This window comes from Prenolepis imparis, unplaced genomic scaffold (assembly GCF_030444845.1).
Source record: "Prenolepis imparis isolate NDT839.2.m4 unplaced genomic scaffold, iyPreImpa1.0 SCAF_13, whole genome shotgun sequence".
NCBI classification, from domain to species: Eukaryota; Metazoa; Arthropoda; class Insecta; order Hymenoptera; family Formicidae; genus Prenolepis; species Prenolepis imparis.
In genome coordinates, this window is record NW_028141171.1 from 9712963 (window position 1) to 9736043 (window position 23081).

The 23081-nt window shown below is 35.2% G+C and overlaps 3 protein-coding genes across 6 annotated transcripts; 1 reads left to right on the top strand and 2 right to left on the bottom strand.

The window, feature by feature from the left end:
• The first annotated feature begins 79 nt into the window (after positions 1-79).
• Kappab-ras (NFKB inhibitor interacting Ras like 1) lies at positions 80-1348 on the top strand. The gene is made up of 2 exons (XM_083053182.1): positions 80-426; positions 523-1348. The coding sequence occupies exons 1-2, from the start codon at positions 328-330 to the stop codon at positions 1027-1029; spliced, it is 606 nt and encodes a 201-aa protein (XP_082909308.1). The 5' UTR covers positions 80-327; the 3' UTR covers positions 1030-1348.
• Positions 1349-1400: 52 nt separating this feature from the next.
• Fa2h (Fatty acid 2-hydroxylase) lies at positions 1401-4420 on the bottom strand. Its single transcript, XM_083053162.1, has 6 exons — positions 3879-4420; positions 3030-3255; positions 2742-2902; positions 2505-2637; positions 1865-1984; positions 1401-1804 (listed from the first exon to the last, which is right to left on the bottom strand). Exons 1-6 carry the CDS (start codon positions 4230-4232, stop codon positions 1719-1721), a joined length of 1080 nt encoding a protein of 359 aa, XP_082909288.1. The 5' UTR covers positions 4233-4420; the 3' UTR covers positions 1401-1718.
• Positions 4421-5718: 1298 nt separating this feature from the next.
• LOC145944632 (sodium- and chloride-dependent transporter XTRP3) lies at positions 5719-22320 on the bottom strand. Of its 4 annotated transcripts, none has more exons than XM_083053125.1 (13): positions 20042-20176; positions 19064-19171; positions 15255-15487; positions 14791-14811; positions 14344-14565; positions 14087-14197; positions 13756-13997; positions 13117-13264; positions 12840-13041; positions 12580-12739; positions 12341-12503; positions 12042-12242; positions 5719-10121 (listed from the first exon to the last, which is right to left on the bottom strand). In XM_083053125.1, the coding sequence occupies exons 3-13, from the start codon at positions 15459-15461 to the stop codon at positions 9969-9971; spliced, it is 1830 nt and encodes a 609-aa protein (XP_082909251.1). In that variant the 5' UTR covers positions 15462-15487; positions 19064-19171; positions 20042-20176; the 3' UTR covers positions 5719-9968. The 4 variants fall into 4 exon arrangements, 3 of the variants coding, with proteins under 3 accessions (XP_082909251.1, XP_082909249.1, XP_082909250.1); XR_014426708.1 differs by lacking the exon at positions 19064-19171 and adding an exon at positions 11420-11493 and having other exon boundaries at positions 9983-10121; positions 15255-15514; positions 20042-22320; XM_083053123.1 differs by lacking the exon at positions 19064-19171 and having other exon boundaries at positions 15255-15514; positions 20042-22313.
• Positions 22321-23081: the final 761 nt, after the last annotated feature.

Here is a 23081-nt window from a genome sequence, read left to right on the forward strand (position 1 = left end):
CTCCGCGCTACTCGAAAAGGCGGGCGACTTACGTGTAAGTAATGCGAAAGGTATATAAAGCGCAAAGTTGAAATACATATACTCAATTAGAGACATAATTGCAAGTATTACAAAAGTGATAAATATAAGAATGATCGTGTTCTATCTTTCGCGTCTCGAACCTCGAACAATACTGTGATACAGAGCAACTCGAGTCTCGCCGCGATGATATCAAGTCAAGGTCGCCGTTACGCGCGGATGTAGTAATGTATGGCTAAGTAGTTGAGAGTCTTTATGTCATCTCTACGCGAGGAAGTCGGTATCTAACGAGAAACGTTAGATTTAGGTATGGGGAAAACTACGAGAGTGGTAGTTTGCGGGATGAAAGGTGTCGGGAAGACGGCTTTATTGGAACAGCTGATATATGGAAATATCGATGCAAAGATGGTATGCGTTCTTAAAAGGTTATGTTATCGCGTGCGATTCATTGCATGTATCTGCAATGCAGATTTGTAATAACGCCTATATAATAATTAATTACAGGAAATTCATCCTACAATCGAAGACATTTATGTCGCCAACATTGAGACTGACCGGGGCACAAAGGAGAAGGTTAGATTCTACGACACAGCTGGACTTGAATCTCTACAAAGTAATGTAAACAATCAGCAGCTTCCACGACACTATCTTGGTTTCGCTGACGGCTATGTCTTAGTGTACGATACTGGTAAGCCTGAATCTCTCGATGTTCTCTTTCCTTTGAAAAAAGACATTGATAAAAATAAGGATAAGAAGGAAATAATTGTGATGGTGATCGGTAATCGCACGAAAACCGATGCTGTGTTGAATAACTTAGAGAATACTGCGAGCAAAGCGACTAATTGGTGCGCTAGAGAGAAGATTAAACATTACGAAGTGAACGTTATGGATAGATCTAGCTTATTTGAGGCATTTGTGTATCTGTCGTCCAAGTTGAATCCTCCAACTAATAAAAGTACATTTCCGCAATTGAGTATGGGTAGGAAAACTGTCAAGGCGGAAGCACAGTGATGCTAATTTAAGGGTGCGATGGGGAATTATATGGATACAAATCTCTATAGGGTTGGGACACGAGGGTTGCTCATGCGTGTTGTGCATTATACTCAGGTATAATTTATTTCATAACGGCTAAATACTACGATGCAGATATGCTTTGAGATCTCAGTAACGGTATATATACATATATGGCACAATATGACTTTTCCGTTAACTTTGAACATATTTGTGATATTAGGCGTGAAACGAGACAAATGGACTTACAATTAGCCATGTGTTTATCATGGATTATGTACTTAAGATATCAACTTTGTTGGTACAAAGCCGTATAAGATTTATTATCAAATAAATACAAAGAAAAGATTATCTAAATTTCTCAATATTTTGCTTTGTTAGTATATTAGATTGTCATTTTTTTTTTAAATATTTGCCGTACGTGCACATTTTTTAGTCATCAATATTATAAAGCTATATTGAATCTCTCTTAAGAACTTACATACTTAAATCTCTATGGGACTGAAACTATGGTGAAATTTACACAGAGTTATACTTAACTATTATAAGGAGTACAATCTGTACTTATTGCAATTACAGTTGTGATTATATTAATAACGCGAATTATTTATGCGATAAATATATTTTAAAAGAAGAATATTATCAATAAATATAAATGTTGGCGAAACATCTTTTTTTTCACTATTGTTTTACCATTCTAATGGTTTGTCTAATTTCCGCAAACTTAGATCCGTTTTAAGTAATCGATCCCACAAGTCACTGGTAACTCCAAATCCTGCAAATTATAAAATAATTAATACTCTATACATTCTCTCTGATAATTCCCATTCGTTACCTCGATTATGATGTAAAAAGTGATGATAATTGTGTCTTCTTTTCATTGTATACAAATAGGATTCGGCTTTCGGTGCTCCGTTATGCAAGTAATAGTGCATTAGGTCATAACATAAATAGCCTATAAAATAAATAGTTAAAATTGCAATTATATATATATATATATATATATATATAAATCTATAACATATTCACAAAGAGAATTTTCTCTTTGAATTTACCTTGAAAATCATAATAATCGTGGGACAATGTGGTATGGAAAGAATTTTATGAGAATTTCTCTGATTAATATATTTATCACAATAAAAATAATATCTATTACAATAAAATATAAAATATGTTTGATTAATTTTACTATGCAGTTTAGTAAAATTAATATTAAAAAAGTAAAAAAGTAAAAAAAAATATTAATCAAAGAAATTGTCATAAAATTCTTTCCATACCATATTGTCTCACGATTACCATGATTTTCAGGGTAAATTTTAAAAGAAAATTCTCTCAGTGTTTGGACTATAGAAATATATATATATATATATATATATATATATATATAATTAATACTGATATGAAATATATATATATATATATATATATATATATATATATATATATATATATCGGAAGATTTATAAGTAGCATACCCGTTATGGTACCAGCGGCGACAAGCTTAACTATTGCCAAAGAAAATATGGCTTTATAAATTTGCCAAACAATCGTTGCTACGATTAAACTGAATATCGGTGGAAACACCAGTCTTCGTTCATCCAATGGTGCCTATTGATATAGCTTTTCTTTACACATTCGTATACATTCAACGAATATTTAAAATATATTTAATTAAAAATATTAAAAATATTAATTAAGGCTCTAGATCGTACCTTATGATGATTCCCATGAAATAGAAAATGCAAAGTAATTAGTAATCTCGAATTATGCGGTGGTTTAAAGTGAAATACTTTTTGATGTACGAAATATTCCATAATGGTCCAGATAAATATTCCCAAAACGAATGACGATAAAATTCTTTGCAACGTAATTACTAAAATATGCAGCCACTTATATTGAGTACGATTATGATATTATATCGTAGATTACAAAAGTTTAAATTTTCTTGCTATACTTTTCATTATACTTTACAAATATTTAATTCAAATATAAATTATTACCGATGTTTGTCGAAATATTTGGTAGACATCCCATGTAAAAAAAATATGTAGCTATGGGAAACCAGACGATCGGTACGGTGTACCACGGCGTGATCGATAATAATTCTAAAATGTCCGATTGAAAAAATCGAATAGGTCGGCTTACTGGCAGGTTTACCCATTCCCAATATCGATCCCCCATAAGGCCCACTTGCCGCAATATCGGCGCATCCCAATTAATTAAGTTCTGAAATGAAACACAATTTCATTAATAATAATATTTTTTTTTAATGTATTATTTATTTGTTTAGCATCTATTTTTTTTCTATATCATCAGTCTTCAATTTACCATAAAGATCGCAAAAAAATAATGACGTAAGCTTTTGCATTTACTGCTTATCTGTAAATTTTTTTACTTACGCATCGTGAATGTAAAACGACGAAAAAACGAGATACACGTAAAGATAAATTTATCTTTATATAACCTTATATAGCTTTATATAACCGATATAGGTGTGCTAATTTTCTTAGATAAACCTGACGTGATATGAACAAATCATTTAATATGCAATGAAACAAAATGTCGTTTATTTTTGACGCCTGTAAATATCTTTATCATAATATGCTATTTTTACAATTGCAGCTATTTTTTAACACCAATATACACATACACATTCTTTTTTTAAGATTGAAACGAGGTTGTTTTTCTTTAAACTTACGTGTCTTTCCCGCATAAATACATTAAGATTATTTTTTCAAATAAGAATAGTTTAAAAAATGTTTTGAATAAAAACATTTTTTATATAATATATATATATGAATGTCATCGATTGATTATTTCTCATTTATTAATATTTATGTATTACTCACTTCGCACTCGTTATATCTCTCTTGATGTTGCACAGCAAATTCTTCGAAAAGATAGTAGGCAGATTTGGAATGAGGATATTTCGCTAACTCACCATCTAGAATTTGATCCTTAAAACGTAAAAGCGTATTTTTTCCCCCCGGATGAACACCTAAGAAATTTTGTATATCATAAACGCGATCGCGATATTTAACGTGAAATTTCGTTTTTTTCCGCGTCGTGTCATTACGATGATCACTTTCCGTTTTATTTGCGCAAATTGTATTGCGTACAGCGTTCCTCACTTTAAGTTTATTCGCACCCACAATTTCTGAATGAAATGTGTTATCGAATCCTTTATCTTGATGAACATTCATTTGTAAAATTGTTTTAAAAAAACTACGAAACTTGTTGCATACCGTGCACTCTAGTGCACTCGACGAAATAGACAACGTTTGCGACTTGGTAATCTGCTATAACAGATAAGATTTTGCCGTAAAGGTCGCGTGGGAGAACCCAATGATATCATTACATATCAGAAGCAACGATACTATCGTACTGAATATGGCATCGCAGTGATTATCAAGGTTATTATGTTTACACATACACTTTTTGACAAAAAAAATTGTAAAAAGTATTCAGAAAAAAAACACATGCAATAACAACATTAGGTATTATTAACACGACAATAGCGACAGTTATGCATTTTGATGGGCGTTCTTGTATGATGATTTAAACTGAATTTGCATATCTCTCCCTGCGACGTAACTGTATATTAACTTTCGTTCTTATTGAATGTGTTTTTCTGGCGGTGCTTAAATTCTTTTTTCAGTGAGTATATTTAATGAAAAGATACGAATAATAATTTTGTATCTACATATTATTATTAAAGTTACATTTTTGTGTGATAAATACAGAAAATGCAAAATAAGGCAATTTTCTCAAAAATATTAAACACGCTAAAAGAGAACGCATTTTCGGCAATAAATAAGCTTTTATTTAAACGCTCTGAATCTTGTATACACTGTGTACATAGTAAATGTCTAAGTTTCAGTCGCTAAAAAGTATGGCGACAATGTTCAAATTCAAGGACAACTTATGATTTGAACATTCACGCTATTAAAAACATACGTATTGTGTCGAGCAATAAAATACAATCGGAAGTACTCGCTCACTATCGAAAATCGATCTCTTTGCACTAAAATAATTATGATATCGTATAAACCTAAAGAACGAAAATATAATACTCGCTGTTTTATTCTCTTAATATTTACGCATAACTTAAGAAATTTTCTCTTGGGAGAGAAATTTCTCTCTTTCCCGAGTGATTGAATTGAACTTTAGCAGCGCCTAAGATAGAACTACCCAACATTAATTATGTCATTTATAACTATATGTACATATCACTTCGAGGAATTACCGAGCGCATCGGATACACAAACATTTAAGCGAAACTTTAAATACAGAAATATTGAAACGATGAGAGATTAAGCGTGTTCTCTGTGCTCAACGGTGCCATTTAATTTTCTTTATTTTACACGATAAAAAGATAGGTCAAAAAGGCATAATGTATCCAAATTCTTTAATTGTCAAATTTTAAGGAATTTAGTATACAAATATAGCTCGATTTGAAAATAGGAATGTCGCATGACAATATTGCGAATACTCTTTAACTTTTGTCTGGTAACATCGAAAAAGTCGATGAGAAGTAATGAGGGATTTCACACATATAGATCCTTTGCTTTTTTATATTTCTTTTTCGAATAATTCTTTTTTAAACATAATGATAATTGCTTTTGTTGGTATGTATTTATGTTCTTTAAGTCTAGGAAGACAAGAAAAGAAGAGAAAATAATTATTGCATTTTTAAATTAATATCTCTTTGTTTTATTTTTTTTAACATAAACAATAAGCAAAGTTCCAATTATGGAATCTAACAGACGCCATACATGTAAGCGTGAATTAAATATTATTTATTATGGATTAACACATATGCAAACTTTTTTGATTGAGAGTTACATCTCTGAGAGACTTTAAAAGTACTATTTATTTTTTCAAAATTAAACAATCTTTCTCTTGATTTTTGGAAGCAGTAGAGATATACAATATCTCTTTTCATATAGAAAAAACAAATAGTTTTTCAGAGAGAGTCGTATTCTATTATAATTAGAAAGCATCTTCTCCCTTTCATGTTTATTTTTTAATACTCATATATTTGCGATAAAATTATAATTATATTTCAAATAATTAATTCTATAATTAAATTACATTTTATGAATATATTATATTTCAATATAAACATTTCAATTATTTATTTTTTTAATTAATTCAGATAAAGAAATTATTTACGTATTATTATCACTTTTTTATATTAATTAATTCGTGCTTTCTTAATTATGATAAAATTTTAAAAATTACGAATAAATTAAAAAAAATAAAAATTTTATCCAATCTTTCAATAATAAATACATTCTTGTATATGCAATGCGTGCTGTATAAAACTAAATTTTCATACTTTTCTGAAAGCAGAAAGATTCAATCACATTTATCGAGTAAAATCATGGAAATTCTGCAAGATAAAAATTTTTTGAATACACGCGAGCTAATGTTAACGCGAACCTGAGTTTTATTTCTGAAAATATTTGGAATAATAGCTGAATAAATTTTGCATTTGAAATTAATGTTAATGTAACATTATGAAAGATTATGACTATTATCTCAATATGTGTATGTTTGCTATAAATATACACTAGAATAACCATTTCCTTTTGTATAATATATTTGAATAGCTCGCAGTCAATTTTAAAGTAAACAATCGCTCACAGAATAGTATACGATAAATTTTGCGAAATAGATTCTGATGCGGCAGGTATCATTATTCTGCAATTTGAAATTGATTGAGATATATTTGATATTGATTGATATATGCAGGATATACTTGTACAATATAAATACAGCCGTATATTTCCAAGGTTTTTCTCGATAAAGTAAGGAAAATATTATTTTAATAAGCAATTTTTCGAGAAATGTTTTAAATTTAATATAAAAAATAGAATTAAACATAATATAACTTCGCTGTATGACTTCTTTTAAATATGTAAACGGAAATGTAAATGCCGAAAGGTGGAATAATGGTCTCTGAAAAAAATGTGCATTTGCTGGGTCAGGTTTTACATTAAGTCGACGGTTATCTCGTCAACTCCTTCAGAATGGCTATTGCTTATCGTATATAACTCATATATCGAAGGAGAAAACGTTTCGCACATTGTCTACTTACATACGTCTACGTTTAGACGACTAGCTTCTAAAAGTTTGTGTCTCTCATGCACGAAGAAAAGGGGCATACGCTTTTACATGTAGAAAAGGGAAGAAAATAAGTAGGATACTTCGTCACACTATTCCTAAGCGATTCAAAAAATAGGTATTTTACGAGGTATTCTAATTTAGATGCGATTGGCATTATAAACGCCAAGTTATTATTTACAATGGCACACACGCGTTACGTTTTTCATCGAATTCGTAATGTCATTAATATAATAATAATAATAATAATAATAATAATAATCTCTCGCTCCTAGGGTTTCCTATTTTACATACCGTTGTTACTTTCCTCGCAATGCGAGCGCTTTTCGACGCACTTGCATTATTTTCACAGCACCGACCTGTCAATCTCCTGTCAATTTTATCAGTGTTCGCGAATTAATCGCGATATTGTACACGTTCTCACTGATTCGTTCAGTTATAATTGATCTCGGTTTAAAGTATGTATAATATAAATAGGACAGAGGGTTGATCACAATGACGTTTCTGAGCTTAGATCGTAACGTACACATATATTCGAAAGAATACTTCGCGAAGTTTGCACAGCAAAAATGCGATTCCCGCGGGGATCGCAATCTCTTTATTATTGACATTACGGTTATTCGAAATTCACATTGCCTTACGAACACGTAGGAGATGGAACTTGGCATACCGATCACTCGTTGATTATATCCTAAACGCGGAATCGGTACACAATATTTCCGTATCCAAAATAGCTGGGCCAGCCAAACAATGCCCGGCGAGGGGGCTATTTCACGAAAGGGAAAATCTATCTTGGAATAGAGCAGAGGTCCCGTATTCGCGCAAAGAGAACGCGAGATACTATGCAACCAGTACACCAGTGACACCAGTGTAGTCTCTCAATATATTCTGCACCGCGGTAATGTATTTTATCGAAATGTCACGTTTGTAATAGTGGCACCGCGTGACGCCCGTGAATACTCGTTTTTTTCTGGCAAAATTGATAGTAAACGCGTTAGACTATAAATATGAAGGCTTTTTAATTGTTAACTTAACGATACTCCTCGTCACAATTGATGACGAGTGAAATTTAAAAACGATCAAGCCAACTTTAAAGCCTGTTTGGATAATTATAATACTTTCTCGCGGAATATAATCTATATAATTGCTAATTAAATGAGTATCAACCCGTACTTGACGTGATTCGTTTACATAATATTGTTTGTAATACATAAGTTGTTTGCTGAACGAGATTGAATAATGCAAATCTGATCCACCATAATTCCATCGTGTTTCGAAAATAATCTTTCAATCTCTTTATGAAATATTAAATTAATTAACTTTTTAAAATCAAATATATAAAGAATATATGTACATGTATTATTCCGAAAGTTCGAAAACATAGTACAATATATACTTATAATATAATTATTTTTTCAGTATAAACATACGATTTAATCTCTTTAATATTTCTCTTGTTTTTTTCCGTAAAAAGTTACTTGTAGCTCAAAAGTGTTTTACTAATTTTAAAAATAGTTAGGTAAGAAAATAATAAAAGAAATAGCTTTGACCCGTTTAGAATCTGAGATCTATCTCTTTTGAAACAGTTTTTTGAAGCCAAGGTTGATCTTATCCGGATGGCAATGATACGCGAAAGGTAGAACCTCGGAGGAGTCAAAAGTATTTCATTCGGGATTCTGTAGAGAGCAGTAAACAATTCGTCTACATTTGGCTAACAACTCGACTACGTTTCAATTTTATTGTCTAGTCTTTCCGACGTTTCTCCATTGGAAAGATCAAACTACCGTTCTAATAAGAAGAAAAAAGAAAAGAATCGCGCCGTGTTCAATTAAAAATTGAATTGACTCGGACGAATTCAACGATCCCGCGTCAGATCGTCTTCGCATCACGCGATATTAAAAAGCCAGAACGTTCTATTCTCTCGTCGCTATTTCTCGCTCGCTATGCATCTATCGTATTCCGTGATTCGCGATTTTACCCGGAAGCGCATGTAAACGACGGTAAAGCTCGATACGCTAATCCGTCACGGCGCACAATTGGTCGCTCTCGCGTTACACCTCGCTAAAACTTATTTCGTATTACATATTGCTCCTAGTGGCGACCTCGATCCGATAGATTGAGCTCGATTTGTTGCGAATTCACCCTATATCCCTATCTAAAGTTTACGTATATACGAAAAGATCGGGGTCGACACACCCTACTTTTCGAGCAAACAAACGACGAACGCGAATTTTCGTCGTGAATTTTCATGCCAGATGTGTATAAATCATGATCGGACGCAGGTATAATACTTCGTAATACTACGTTAGTGCTTCACTTGCATCCGGTCCGATTCGCTCATCATCGTACATGAAAGGAAGTTTCAAGTAAACTTGAGTGTTCGCGCTACACGTTCGTTCGTTTGTTTGCTCAATATATTTGCTCATTTCGTAAGGACGCACCAATGACTGCAGTATATATAAAGACCAAACGTATGAAAAGATTTTTAACTTCAAAGTTAAAGATTTAAAGTAAAAAATTTAATCTCGTGTCGAAAATTTGCTCCCGCTTGTAACATACAATTTATTCTCTATTAAAATGTTATTTCTCGCAAGTGTTTATAAATTAATTATCGTAAATATCTACATGTATATTTTTTTCTATGATAATGTGTTAAGTGAGCGAACTTATCTCGCAAACACTTTGACTATTAATTTGACATAAATCATAGTTAGTCTTTATATATGTATATAATCATTGCCGATATCTCTCTCTTTAGCACGCAATGTCTCGCAAACAAACAGTACGAGTCACGCCGCTGTTATGCGCTCTTAAAAGTTCATTACTTTCATTTTAAAAGCCCTACCCTGCATTGCCTTCTTGGCGAGTTTGCTCATGGTCGGTGCAGTGTTCATATCGTCGTCGCTATTCATGTCCTCGTCCTCTTCCGGGAAGTCCTCTAGTCGGTCGTGATATTCATCAAGCTGAAAGTTAAGGAATTAATAATATTAGATATTTATAGAATATTGTTTGAACTAAGGCTATAACTAAAAGGAATAGACGAAGCCACGGTCTTGATTTTCGGAGCAAGAAAATAACTCCTCTTTTCGATCACAGTTTGTAGAGATATCTCTGGCAACTGTAATTGAAAATAGAAGTTATATTAATTTCTATTGTTGAGGTGTATGTGATTGTAGTTTCGAGAAAAAAAATCGAAAGGTTCAGTATCGTAAGTGATCTATATTGTGAATAGACGTCTATTTAATTTCCGTTCGCGCCCACGTAGCACATATTTTTAAACACAAGCTATTTATGAACTCTCCTCTTTCTTAAAGTTACAAATTTTTAGTTCATGATTGAAGGCTCATAAATAGCTTGTGCTTTTCATTTATTTGCTATTTTTTTATTTCCGCATAGCATCAAAAAGGCTGATTAAACAAGAACTTGTAATAATCATGCAATTTAATAATTGACTGACCACTTTTAATTCTCAACCGATCAAATGTACTGTCCTACGCATACATGAGTGTCTCTTCATTCCTGGTGAAGCATAACGTGAATCTTGATGATAGATGAAAATGTTGTGGAGTTTCATGTTTGACATGCTGATCAGGTCAAACTTCTCGAAATACATACTTACCAAAAGCAAGCATGCTGATTCATTGCATTAATGAAGTTTATATATATAAGTATTTATATCTCATAATTTTTTACGACGATTTTTCTCCGAAAATTTATCACAATTTTATTATGTTCAACATGCAAAGATCATTTCTGCCGATTATGCAAATTTCATTGGATTCTAATATAGTACGAATTTGTATTAATATAAAAATAGAATACATAAATTTAGAAATAGACGCTCAAAAATTTAAAAGTTTAAGTTTAAAATATTTATATCGCGCGCGTTTCCCATATAAAATAATTCTATTAAAAAAAGATTGTTTATACTGTTATCATTATAATTCTTTACATTAAATGTTCATATATGTTATAAGATTAGGAAATCTAATCATGCATTCTATCGATGCTGATGATATAATTTGCCATGAAGTGTGTTATATTAATTTGTATCGATACAATTTTTTTTTCATTACTCGATCGTGCAGAGTATTAATTAATCGCGACGTTGAATTCAGTGTGTATGAAGACAGAATATTAGAGCCGTGTAATTTTTCGCGCTATCTGCGATGCACGTTGACATCGTGTACGTGCGACGATGGATGCGCTAAAAATAACATTCATGAGGATGCATTCTCAAAAGTTGATACTGCAAACTCACGTGTATAACGTAGCTACGGGGATATCGAGTAATCGGTGTTACCACAGACAGAGAATGGAGATGCTTACCTACAACTGCAGATCGTACGTTCAAATGTGAATTACCTAAACACCTCGCGTGATACGCTTAATTGGCTCACCATGAGAAACAACTTGCGCCATAAGGAATTATGGCATCGATACATCTCATTTTTAACGAGTCCTTTTAATTGCGCAAGACTTTATTGCGATTAGGCATGAAATACTCGTCAGCCCGTGGTGCGCTAATTAAGCCAATACGCCGTTTAATAAACAAACTATCTCGGATAGGGAAAAACAACGCTACTCGGCTGAAACAGTCATTTTAAGGGGAGACACAACTACTTGCGTTCAAAATAATTATTTCGAAAGGAAAATGGACAACGTGCGTTTATCCTCGACACACGTCCAGTTATAGTGGACTGTTTGTCACGAATTTTACACACATTCCATCACGAACGATTACAAGCCATAACGCTATCTTCGAGGGAAACATTTTTCCTCAAGGCTCCCTTTATCATACAATTTTCAATAATCATAACGCATTAGATTTCTACGTATAAAAACACGATTGCTACGATTATATAATGACAAATTCTACTCACGTCAACGTCGCCCATCATTTCCTTGGTGGAAACGGTGGTGTCGATACGACGAATACTGCCTTGGTGGATATCCACGTCGAGTTTCACGCACTGGAATCGTCGCAAGAGGAAAACGATCGGAATCGGCGCGACACCCGCGAAAATTATAGCGGCTGCGATGCCCAGGACCCAGCTGGGATAACTCGTGGGTTCTGCTACACCCTAAAACAAAAACAAAATATTAGAAGAGATATTATTATATATTTTTATATAATTAAATATATAATTGAATATCTTTTGTAATTTATATAATCGCTTACCAATGTCGCATTCCATGCCGAGTATTGTGGTTTTTTGATGAACATGGAGACGATGCTTGATACGAGAATGCAAACCATTATTATGGGAGCGAGAAATCGCCACGTGACTTGCCAATAAATTCCCGGTCTGTATCCTGTCATCTCCTCGATGTCCTTTGTGAATCTGCGCAGCGTTCGCGTGATTGTTAAATCGATCGACCGTTTCGTTGGACGAAAAGAAAAACGGAAATTCAACTTACTTTTCGTGACCGTATACGAAAACCACGGAGAGCATTTCCATCAAGGCGACCATAACGAGGCCGATGGTACCGGCAAAGCTGTCAAACATTTTCAGCCAATACTCCCCAGCACCGGTGCAGAAGATGAGCCCCACGAAAAAGCAAACGATACAGACAACTCCTAAGTCCGCAAATTAAATGATTAAAGCAGATAATTTTATATATTTATTATTTTCCGGACGATACCGATAGATGATGAATCGATAGACAATTGCTCTCACCCGTCATATATTGCTTCTTTATTCTTTTGAAGAGATCTATGTCAAAGATTACGCAAAGCATGCCTTCGAGTATTCCAATTTGTGAGCCCAGACCGAGGGCCAGAAGCATCAGGAAGAAAATGCAGGACCAAAACGGCGCACCCGGTAATTCCACGATTGCTTGTGTAAACACGATAAAAGCCAATCCAGTACCCTCGGCAGCCTGAAAGCAATTATTATTTAATCATGTCATTAAACTGTACGCTCTCGATAAATTTATTTGTCAAGCATTGCTCACGTTGTTTAACTCATTGCCGAGACTGCATGATTTCATCGTGACATTCATTTCCGAAGAATTGAAGGTTTTCATAAAGAGATCGTAGTCCTCGATATTGAACGAAGTCGAAAGAGCCAATAGCCCATTATCCACCAGGGTGTTCTTCGCGCTATAAAATAAAAGCGATTTAACACATCTTCTATGCCCCTCATGTTGTTCGCCACATCAGCTATTAGCATATCCCGTCCCATTATGATTAAATCCCTCCCACTTCTAAATGCTCAACCATCTGACGCTTAACCGTTTAATTAAATTAAATTGTGATGATAATGTAAATCTGTGTGTATTATAATAATATGTGTGTTGGCAAAGTTTTGCAATTTAATTCGATAGCATCACTAACGTGAATTTGTTAAACGTTAATAGTAAGATCGATTTTCACAACTTGATTTAATTAAAAGATTTCTATTAATGTAACTCATATATTATACATTAAAAGCGTAACACTGTTAAAAGAGCGACGACGCATCTCTCGAACAAGCAGCAACAGTTAGCATTCGGTCGTTTAAAGATACATCTCCGCAGCCGTGGACGATTTTTCTCACTACTCTCTTCGCGATGGCGAATTTAGAAACGATGCCGCACTTGCGGTCGCATTACCTGACGACGCACTTCTCCACGTTTGACATTGCCTTGAACCCCAAAATGGCGAAAATGACAACGCTCGCGTAAATGGCAGTAAACGCGTTGCACACGCTCACCAGGATCACGTCCCTCACGCAGTTGTTGTTGGGGGTGTTGTAGCTGCCGAACGCGATCAGGGAACCAAACGCCAGCCCGAAGCTATAAAAGACCTGGGTCGCCGCGTCAAGCCAGACCGTGGGCTCCAACAGTTTCTCAACCTTGAACGAATAACGTAAATGTCATATCTAATATCCGTGGCCTTTTGTACCACTCGTCTCGATAAAGTCGGAACAAAATCGATCGTCACCTTTGGTGTGTACATGTGCGCCAGTCCGGCGCTTGCACCATTTAATGTAATCCCTCGGATGAAAAAGATGGTCAGTACGAGATACGGAAACATGGACGTAAAGTATACTACCTAGAAGAGAAATGATATTTAAAAAATGACATTTATTCAGTATCTGCGATATAAAAGAAAAAATGCATCGAGGCCAGTTTCTTCATCACGCGATTAATAAAATCAGATCAATCGACATCGATTCTGAATACGCGACGCGATCTTACTTTGCCGGACGACTGTATGCCCTTCATGACGATGAAGAACACGACGACCCAGCTGAGCAAGAGGCAAAGCACAATCCACCATTTGAGACCTTGGCCGTCCTCGATCGACGGTGCCGCGTCCAAGGTAGTTCTGTACCAAAAATATGCGGTCTCCGAACTTCTGGCACATTCCTCGACCGGTTTCCCGTCCAATTCCGGGCATTTCGCCCACGGCAGTGATTCCTAGTTACGTCAGAATATGCAAATAGATTATTAATAGATGCTTTAACGAGCGCACCGTTATTGCGCTGTAAAAGCTGAAGCTTTGAGTACGGAACTTTGAGAGCGTCACATGATGAAATTTGCATGTATGCTTTGATTTATGCAATTCTCTCATACAATAACCAGGGCAATAGCTAGGCAAAACTATACTATATTATTCATTGTTTAGAAGAGACTGATACTTACACCGAATTTGATCGTGACAGCCTAATTGAAACATAAAAAAAAATGAACATTAATAATCTTGCAGATATGTGGACAATATTACAGCGACGCCATCGGTAATTGTAGTCGAGGACATTTTATTTTGACTGTCGCATTTATTTAAAATGATATTACTTTTTGTATTCAAAACATTAATTTTTTAAATTGCTTGCAATTAAAATAATTTCTTATTTTTCTTATATAATTTAGATTCTCTCTAATATATATTTTTAATGACAGTATAGTTTTTATTAAAAATATTGATAGATTTTACACATTCTTGTATAATCTCATAAGCGACACGTGCTTATCTATTACATAAATTTTAATATTACCTATTCAAGAGGCTAAACTGACATGCAGAGTGAAGGGAGAGTTACTTAAGATGTCTCGACGCAGATTACCGTGGCGTCAATCGCCGCTACGAACGTTATCGATCTGCTTACCTCGAGCGAATTGAAGAGGTAGAAGAAGCACCAAGTAATAATTACGTTGTAGTAAAGTGCAACGAAAAACGTAACTATGCACGACGCGATTCCTATACCTCCTAACCAAGGATGTATATTGTTCCAAACCCCCAGGGCACCCTGTCGCATACGTTGTCCGAGACCCAGCTCGATCAGGAAGAGGGGTACGCCCTCTAAGATGAGCATCACGAAAAAAGGAATGAGGAAGGCACCTAGAATGTATACACACGCAAATATGGCTTTAACAGAATTATACGTACATATATATTATTTTCCTTATATAGATATTTTAGATTATTTTTTTTACATTACAATGCTATTATATGTTCGCGTGAAAGTGTTGAATATGACAAAAGAGTCACTGGAGAATATCTTTTGAAATATCTTTTTGAGAAAGAGAGAGTGGGCGTGAAATTTCCATTTTTATTTCCATTTGCAAATCTAGATCTGTCGAGATCTCGATTTAACAAAGGAAGAGGCTACGAGACAAAGATATTTATATTTTCAGATATCGTGTTGACAACAACAAATATTTTATACAACGACCGTTATTCATTATTCGGTCGAGTTTTGTTTCTGAATCGTGTATAGAAAATTTTAATATTGGCACTATTTTGGCATATCATGCATATTTTCTGCAAATTTGTTCTTCGAAGAACTACATTTAAACTAGATTACAATTTCTGCAGTATACGAAGAATACGAGTATGCATAAACGCAAGATAGAATTCATATGTAAAGATTGCTAAGTAAGCGAAAAATATGCTAAGCAAACTAACTTGATATCTGATTTATTATATGCCTCATTTGCAAGACAGATAATGTGCTTCTATCAAATCCGTATGAATACATTTGTATATAGGCGAATTGTGTTATTAATACAGAGTGAGAAAAACGGAGATTATTTTTAGAAAAACATTGCATACAATATATATGAAAAATTATATAATTGACATCGATCGCGTGTTTTATGCATTTAACGCAAGATTTTAAATAGATCTTTCCCTTTCCTTTATTGGATTCTAAAATAATTTTTAAATCACGTGTTCTTTTTTTTACTTTGTCAGCGGAATATTAATCATATTACACACGTTTTTAAATTACTCTTCTATTTTATAATACATCACGTTATCCGTTTTTTTTTTTGCAAATCTTCCCTTGTTCCTAACACGTTTCTCTCTCCCTTTGCCTTTAGATGTCTAGTTTCGCGGTCGTAGCTGGAGCGCCTTGTATTGATCGAGCAACCTAAGTCCTAACCCGTTGAGCCACTCCATCGCTTGAACGATCTCTTTGATAATCATACAAATGTAAATTAGAGCTAAAGGGAAAATTGCGAGCTGCGAAAGCTACTTTTTTTCTCTACCAATGTGTGTTTGTACAAAGCTATAGAAAAATAGCAGCAACACTTTTAACTCCAGTGATTGATTAATTGTAACTTGATTACAAATAACTTTCTAAATTTCGATACACTAATCTCTAATTTATTACGAGTAACTAAATAGTAGAAGCGGGTAGAATTGATGAAAAGTAAAATAATTGAAACGTGCAGAAGTAGATATAGATCTCTCGATCATAATAGCATTCTTTCGGATCTTACGAGCCTCACGTCATCGGTAATCCGATGTTATACATTGGCGTTTAACATGTCAATGGCTCGTAACGCAGACTCTTCGTTTAAAGTCGCTATTATACTTTAGAGCTGCGAAACAGAGAGCGGCAGATGTTAGGTCGTCGCGTGCTTTCCGTTACACAGTGGTATGAATCGATCGATAGGCGTTCGGCGACGCGGACGCGGCACGGTACGGCGCAACGAGGAAATTTCCATTGAAAGCCGAGTCTTTTTAGGTCTTAATGCATGTTGTATGTATCCCCACGTATGAGTTGAGAATCGCGAAATTTAATCGTCGACAGCGATTTGCAGTTACGCGGAAAAATTTTCGCCAGTTCGAAACCGGTCGGCTTGCAAATTTGCCAGTCTGACAAAAATTCAAGAATTCCTTCTATGTATTTAAAAGTAACATAAGATTCGACGAATTTTATTGCACATTTAATGTGTGTATAACATTTCATTTATAAAAACTTATTTTTCTAACGCGTTTTAAATTCATAATTAAAAGGAACCATTTAAAGCGCGACTTGGAAATACATGTATTTTAATTTTACGTGATTCTCTATTATATTTGCTCCAGAGATTTAAACCAGCGAAATTATAGATGTTAAGAGATTAATTCTGAATCTCTTATGAACTTCTGATTGTGAGTAGAGGGTCTACGGTGTATTTTTTTCAGACAAAAGTATTATACCTATGGCAAAACGAGATAGGTGTCTAAGTAGTAGTCTGGTAACGGAAGCTCGATCTGCGCAGTTGTTGGATGGTAACCGATATGATTTCGGTGTGCATATAAACTCCGACGTCATAATCACTCGAGGGCCACCCGCGTACACCTCTCGTGACCTATCTACCTACCCACATCCGCGAAAGTAGATGTATGTTAAATAGCTGTTCGTTCTCGCGATTGTGATAAAAAGAGCTACTCAGCGAAACAGAGGCTTAAAATAATTCGTATACGAGAGCAGAGCTTTACGCAACTTATTGTTAATTAAGGAACGGTATTTTCTCGGGCGGAAAATTTATGCTCATAAAATCTGTCCAGATTGCAATATATGTGCACATGTATATGCGGGTTGTACTCGTATTTCATACGGTACTAAACGAAATGCCACGCTGCTAATGCGTATGTCTTTTAGTATTTGCGGTTGGTCGACCTTTCATGTCAGGTTGAATTAAATCAGGTACAACCTTGAACTAACTTTATCTTGATGAATAACAGATGTCTCTTTTCCGTATTGATTTGGTATTATTTCATTTTACACATATATGTATATATATAACGCGATATGTATTTTTAGCTGAATTCTATAAATTATTTAAAGTAAGCCAAGTGCATTTTGAGATAGATTATCACATTTAAAATCTCGATAGCTTAATTAGATATTTGTGTGAAAAGTCGGAAATATTCAGATTTTAAGCGATATTTTTCAACATACGTGATATGACTGCAATATGATTGCATCTCAATATCGTTTTTCCAGGGAGAGATTTATTAACCTTCACTTATATAGAAGAGTCTATAAATTATAGTGAAGTATACCTTCAGGTATATACTCGGTATTTTTCCACGCAAAAAATATTGTGCCGCATTTACGCTACTTTTTTTTACTAGCATATATTATTTTTTATTAATTATTTTATTAATTATGAAATAATGAAAAATTCTTTGTTTTTTAAATCCAAACTGTGATTCGTTCTTTTCATATTAAAAGCTCTCTATTAAAAGTTGATATTTATAAAATTAAAAAATATAGTACAATGCTACATGAAGTTATTACATCTTAAAAATAGAAATAAAATAGATTTGAACGAAATTGCAGAGTTAATAAAAATTGAATTAGTCATGCGGAATAGAAAATCTTTCGTCATCGCGTAAGTTATATTAACCCGTTAGCGTGCAATCTAGTATATTAATATTTTTCACGATTTTGGCAAATTTCATTATTTATAACAGTATATTAAATAATTCTCTAGAGAAGAAAAAATGTGACAAGTTTTACTAGTAATTTCAAACCAAATATACATAAATGTACAAGATATATACAAGTGTTTTATAATATCGCAGCTGTTGAACATATTAATCGTTGAAATTGGCCGATCAGAGCGCGTGTGCATTTAAGAACGCGAACACACGAAATATTTCGTAGCAGTTATATTTAACGTCGGCGTGGGATACCTGAAAATAGTCGTTGACTAGTATAGTTAGCCTATACCGACTCCACTGCCCTCGCATCGTGCAACCTTGTCCCTGCTCTTCTTCGCTTTACATAGAGGCTGGCGCCGACTGCAAGTTGCGAGAGCTTTCAATGTTGCATGCAACTTTGCGGCAACTTTTTGGCGTACACGCTGTCAACACTCTCACTTATCAAGCAACCCGATATAAATAATTATATATAAAGTCAAATAAATCGTGCGTTTTACACTTTCCAAAATCTGATATTCATTCACATATTTTTCGCACATCTGCAAAAATATCTGAAGAAATCAAATGACAGTATTTTAAGGAAAGTTTAAGAGATTCTAGAGTTTTTGATATATGCAAAATGTAACAATTCAAAAATTGTAAAGTCAAGTTTCTAGATCAGAAGTTTTGGAAATGAGATTTTGTAAATTTGCATAGAATAACTTTTTTTTTAATTTTGCTTTTATGATATATATATGTATTGGACAAAAATTTAATTTTGCAAGTATAGACATCGCGTGTTACTTTATGGTGTATACGAGAAAAAACGTGCTTTTACAATATCTTGACTGTATTAACGTGGTAAGGGGTAATTTATGTATACATTGTGTGTGTATATATATATATAAATGTGCTCATACATATGAGAAACTGGGGTTATCTAGCTACTGATACGCGTTATGGTTCAAGAACACTTTGAGGTGTCACTTGTTGTGCGAAGGTCGCAAAAATAAAAACATACAGCTTATCAACAATATTACACACACATAGACAGTATATATGTGTATTAAAATAAAATTACGTACGTTATACATATATTTAATAATCTTAATTGGTCATCTTAATTAGCCATAATGTTATCATACAACTCGTACATCGGACGCGTTATTTATACGATTGCTCTGGAATTTGTGCGTGCAGTTGTGTGTCGCGGAATTATTCTAATCCTCGTATCGATTATATATTACTCACCACCTCCATTCTGTTGGCACAGATAAGGAAACCTCCAGATATTGCCAAGACCCACGCTGTATCCGATAATACTGAGAAAGAATTGCATTTTCCCACTCCATGCCGCCCTATTCTCCTCCTTCGTCTCCTGGCCGGTGGCATTTTGACTTCCGGTCGCCACAATCGTCACTGTATGGGCGGGTTGGCGATGGTCATTTAAAGGTGCCAGCTCGTGCCCATTTCTCGTCGCGGTCTCGACTACCATTCTCTCGTGGGTCCCGATGGATACACAAAGAATCGATTACCCCTTTTGTGGATAATATTACTTAATTGAGATCTTTAGCACACTCCTTGTTTGTTTGATCTCGTAGATATACGTCGCGACCCCACTTCTTCTCCCCACGTGCCACTTCTCCTCCACTTCCTGCTGCCTGTTTATTTCCTTTCCCGTGTGTAGCTCTTCTTCCTGCTTCTCCTCCGTCAATAATCTTCAATTAACGACACGATTTGACAGAAACACGCGTGTCTCACGCGTCCTCACGAGTATTTCGGCGATCGTTGTCACTGTCACTATTACCGCCGTGATTTCGCAACGAAAGGGATTGACGAGGTGACAGGGCAGCGGACATATAACAACAACGGGGATAACAATAATGTTAACAACGATAACAGTAACAGTGGTAGTACAACAGTAGTTATCTTCTTGTTATGTAATTATGATAATGTCAACAGTGCTTGCGCTGCTGCATCCGTAAAATACTAAGATCGGTTTTTCCCTCGAGGAACAACCGATAAAAATTCGCTTTCTAATATTGTATGTACAATTGTCGACGAGAAACGAAACGTTCTCTATATCTGTACTATGCTCTTCTCTTTTTGGTACTTGTGTGCCTCGATGATACTTCTTATTGACTGTTTGCGGACGCATACGCGACCATGTAGAAGCGAACTGCGGCAGGATGGAAAGACTGCGAGGTATGAGAAAGGATACGTCATAGGATGGGCTAGGAACTGGTGGAAACAGAGTGGGTGGCTCTCGTGGGTGACCCGATAAAGATCGAACACCGGCTGATGCGATGTTATACGAAAGAAATCCGCGATTGGATTGGGCCGTGTGTTATAGTCGGAGCTATTGAAGGATATCAACCACCGATGATGCAGGATACGCGAAGCTAGCACGCGCTACCTGACATTGATGGAAGAATCGACGATGGGGGTAAAGGGCTCGAAGGGGGTTACACCTTACGTTACGTTTGGAAGCAATCGTAGCGTGAAAAATGGAGTAGGAGGGAGCGAATGAAAACTACGCGTATCGTTAATAGCCACTGTCAGGATGAAATATCGATCGGTCCTCCGCGTGGAAGCTAGATATCTAAATGAAGGAAAGAGTTAGAGGAAAGTATAGAAAGAGAGATGGATGAGAGAAAGAGGGACGTGAAGAGATTAGAATTTCTGGCTCCTTGTAGCTGCTGGTAAGATGTTTGAAATCTAAAATAGCTCGATATATTCACGAAGATTTTCTCGTCAGCCGTTAAATCAGTGCCTCTTCAGCTTCAGCCAAAATCAGTTAGCAGTCTTCGTATATTTCGTAGGTCGGATTCCTTTAAGTCGCTGCCGTTTGGTATAGGTGGAAGTCACAAGTTCAGCATCATAATTTGTCTCCCTCGGCCTGACTTCGCATGCGAGGAAGACGTTGTCGTTGACGTTGCGCTCGTCGTCGTGGTTGTTTTAGATTTATTAAGAATACTCGATCGAAAAAATGCACTCTTTGCCGATGAATTATTATTTAAACTGGATAGTCTTCGGACGAATCGGATTGACGTCGCAGCGGACGCGCGTGTGTCGTTGAAAGGCAAAACTTCCAGGGCATTTGGTACCCATGTATACCACCTCCTTGCACTATTACTGCGCCAAAGTTGCCTCTGTACCCTCCACGTGCGTCGTTGTTCTATGTTCCATCAGCAGAAATGCGAAAAGCGCGAACGGCCAAGATCGCAACGTGTGACTCGATGAATATGCGCCTCGTTCGGACGTCGATATCGGACTGAGCTGCCGCTAGTGCGCGACGACGTGCGCGAGGGAACGAACCTACGGAACGGGCACCTCTGGAGCGACATCGACGTCTGTTCAACGCGACGAAGGTTCGTTCTACCGGTCCCTCGATTGGTCGAGGTAATTGTGCATGTACGCGCATACGCCAGCCGGCCGACCCTTTTCAAATGATAGAGAGCTGGGTAGCGAGTGTGTTGTTATTATATTATAAAGCAGAAAAGGTAACGAAGAGAGAAAAAGAAAAAGCAAATAAAATGGAGTAAAATTAATCGAGACATCGCGAAATTTCGAATACACTATAGAAAACGTAATCCGAATGTAATTATGTGAATTGAGATCGACAGACCGATTTTTATATAAATTCTCAAGTACGGTTGTTAACTAATTGCGCGATAATCTCGTCTTATCGCTAACTTTTTTCCTTGACAAGGCAGATTAGTGCACAAATTTAAAGAATGTGAAATTTAAATTGATATCCTATGTACGTCATAATTTTTTATCGGAACGTTTTGATAGTTGTTTTGTATTCCTATTGATCTTTTAGCACCGAGTGGATGAAAATGTTTTTCATTCCGTTGTTCAGTGACGCACATTTTATTATGACTCGTTTGAACTTCGCGCTTTTGTCGAGGTGACAAGAATTTAAACTGACAAACTGGCGTCATCGATCGAATTTTCACGAAGGGAGTAAATATATGCTCGCGCAGCTTCCCACGCGTCAGCGTCATATCCGCTCTGTCATATCCACTTCGATCGAAGAATTCCCCAACATCCCTTCTAGTGATGTAGATGACTTTAGACAATATCTTAATCCTTATTCGGATCGCTTTATTTGCCAATCGAGGGGGAAAAAGTAATTTTCGTCGAGATAATTACTTATCAAAAAACCTTTGTCGAATCCAAGTTGAAGTAGCTTAATGCGAAAACAGTGAGAGCAAAATAAATATAATAAATTTCTTTTTTTTTTTGGTATTTTTATTTATAATATTTTTTTCGTGTATTTTATCAT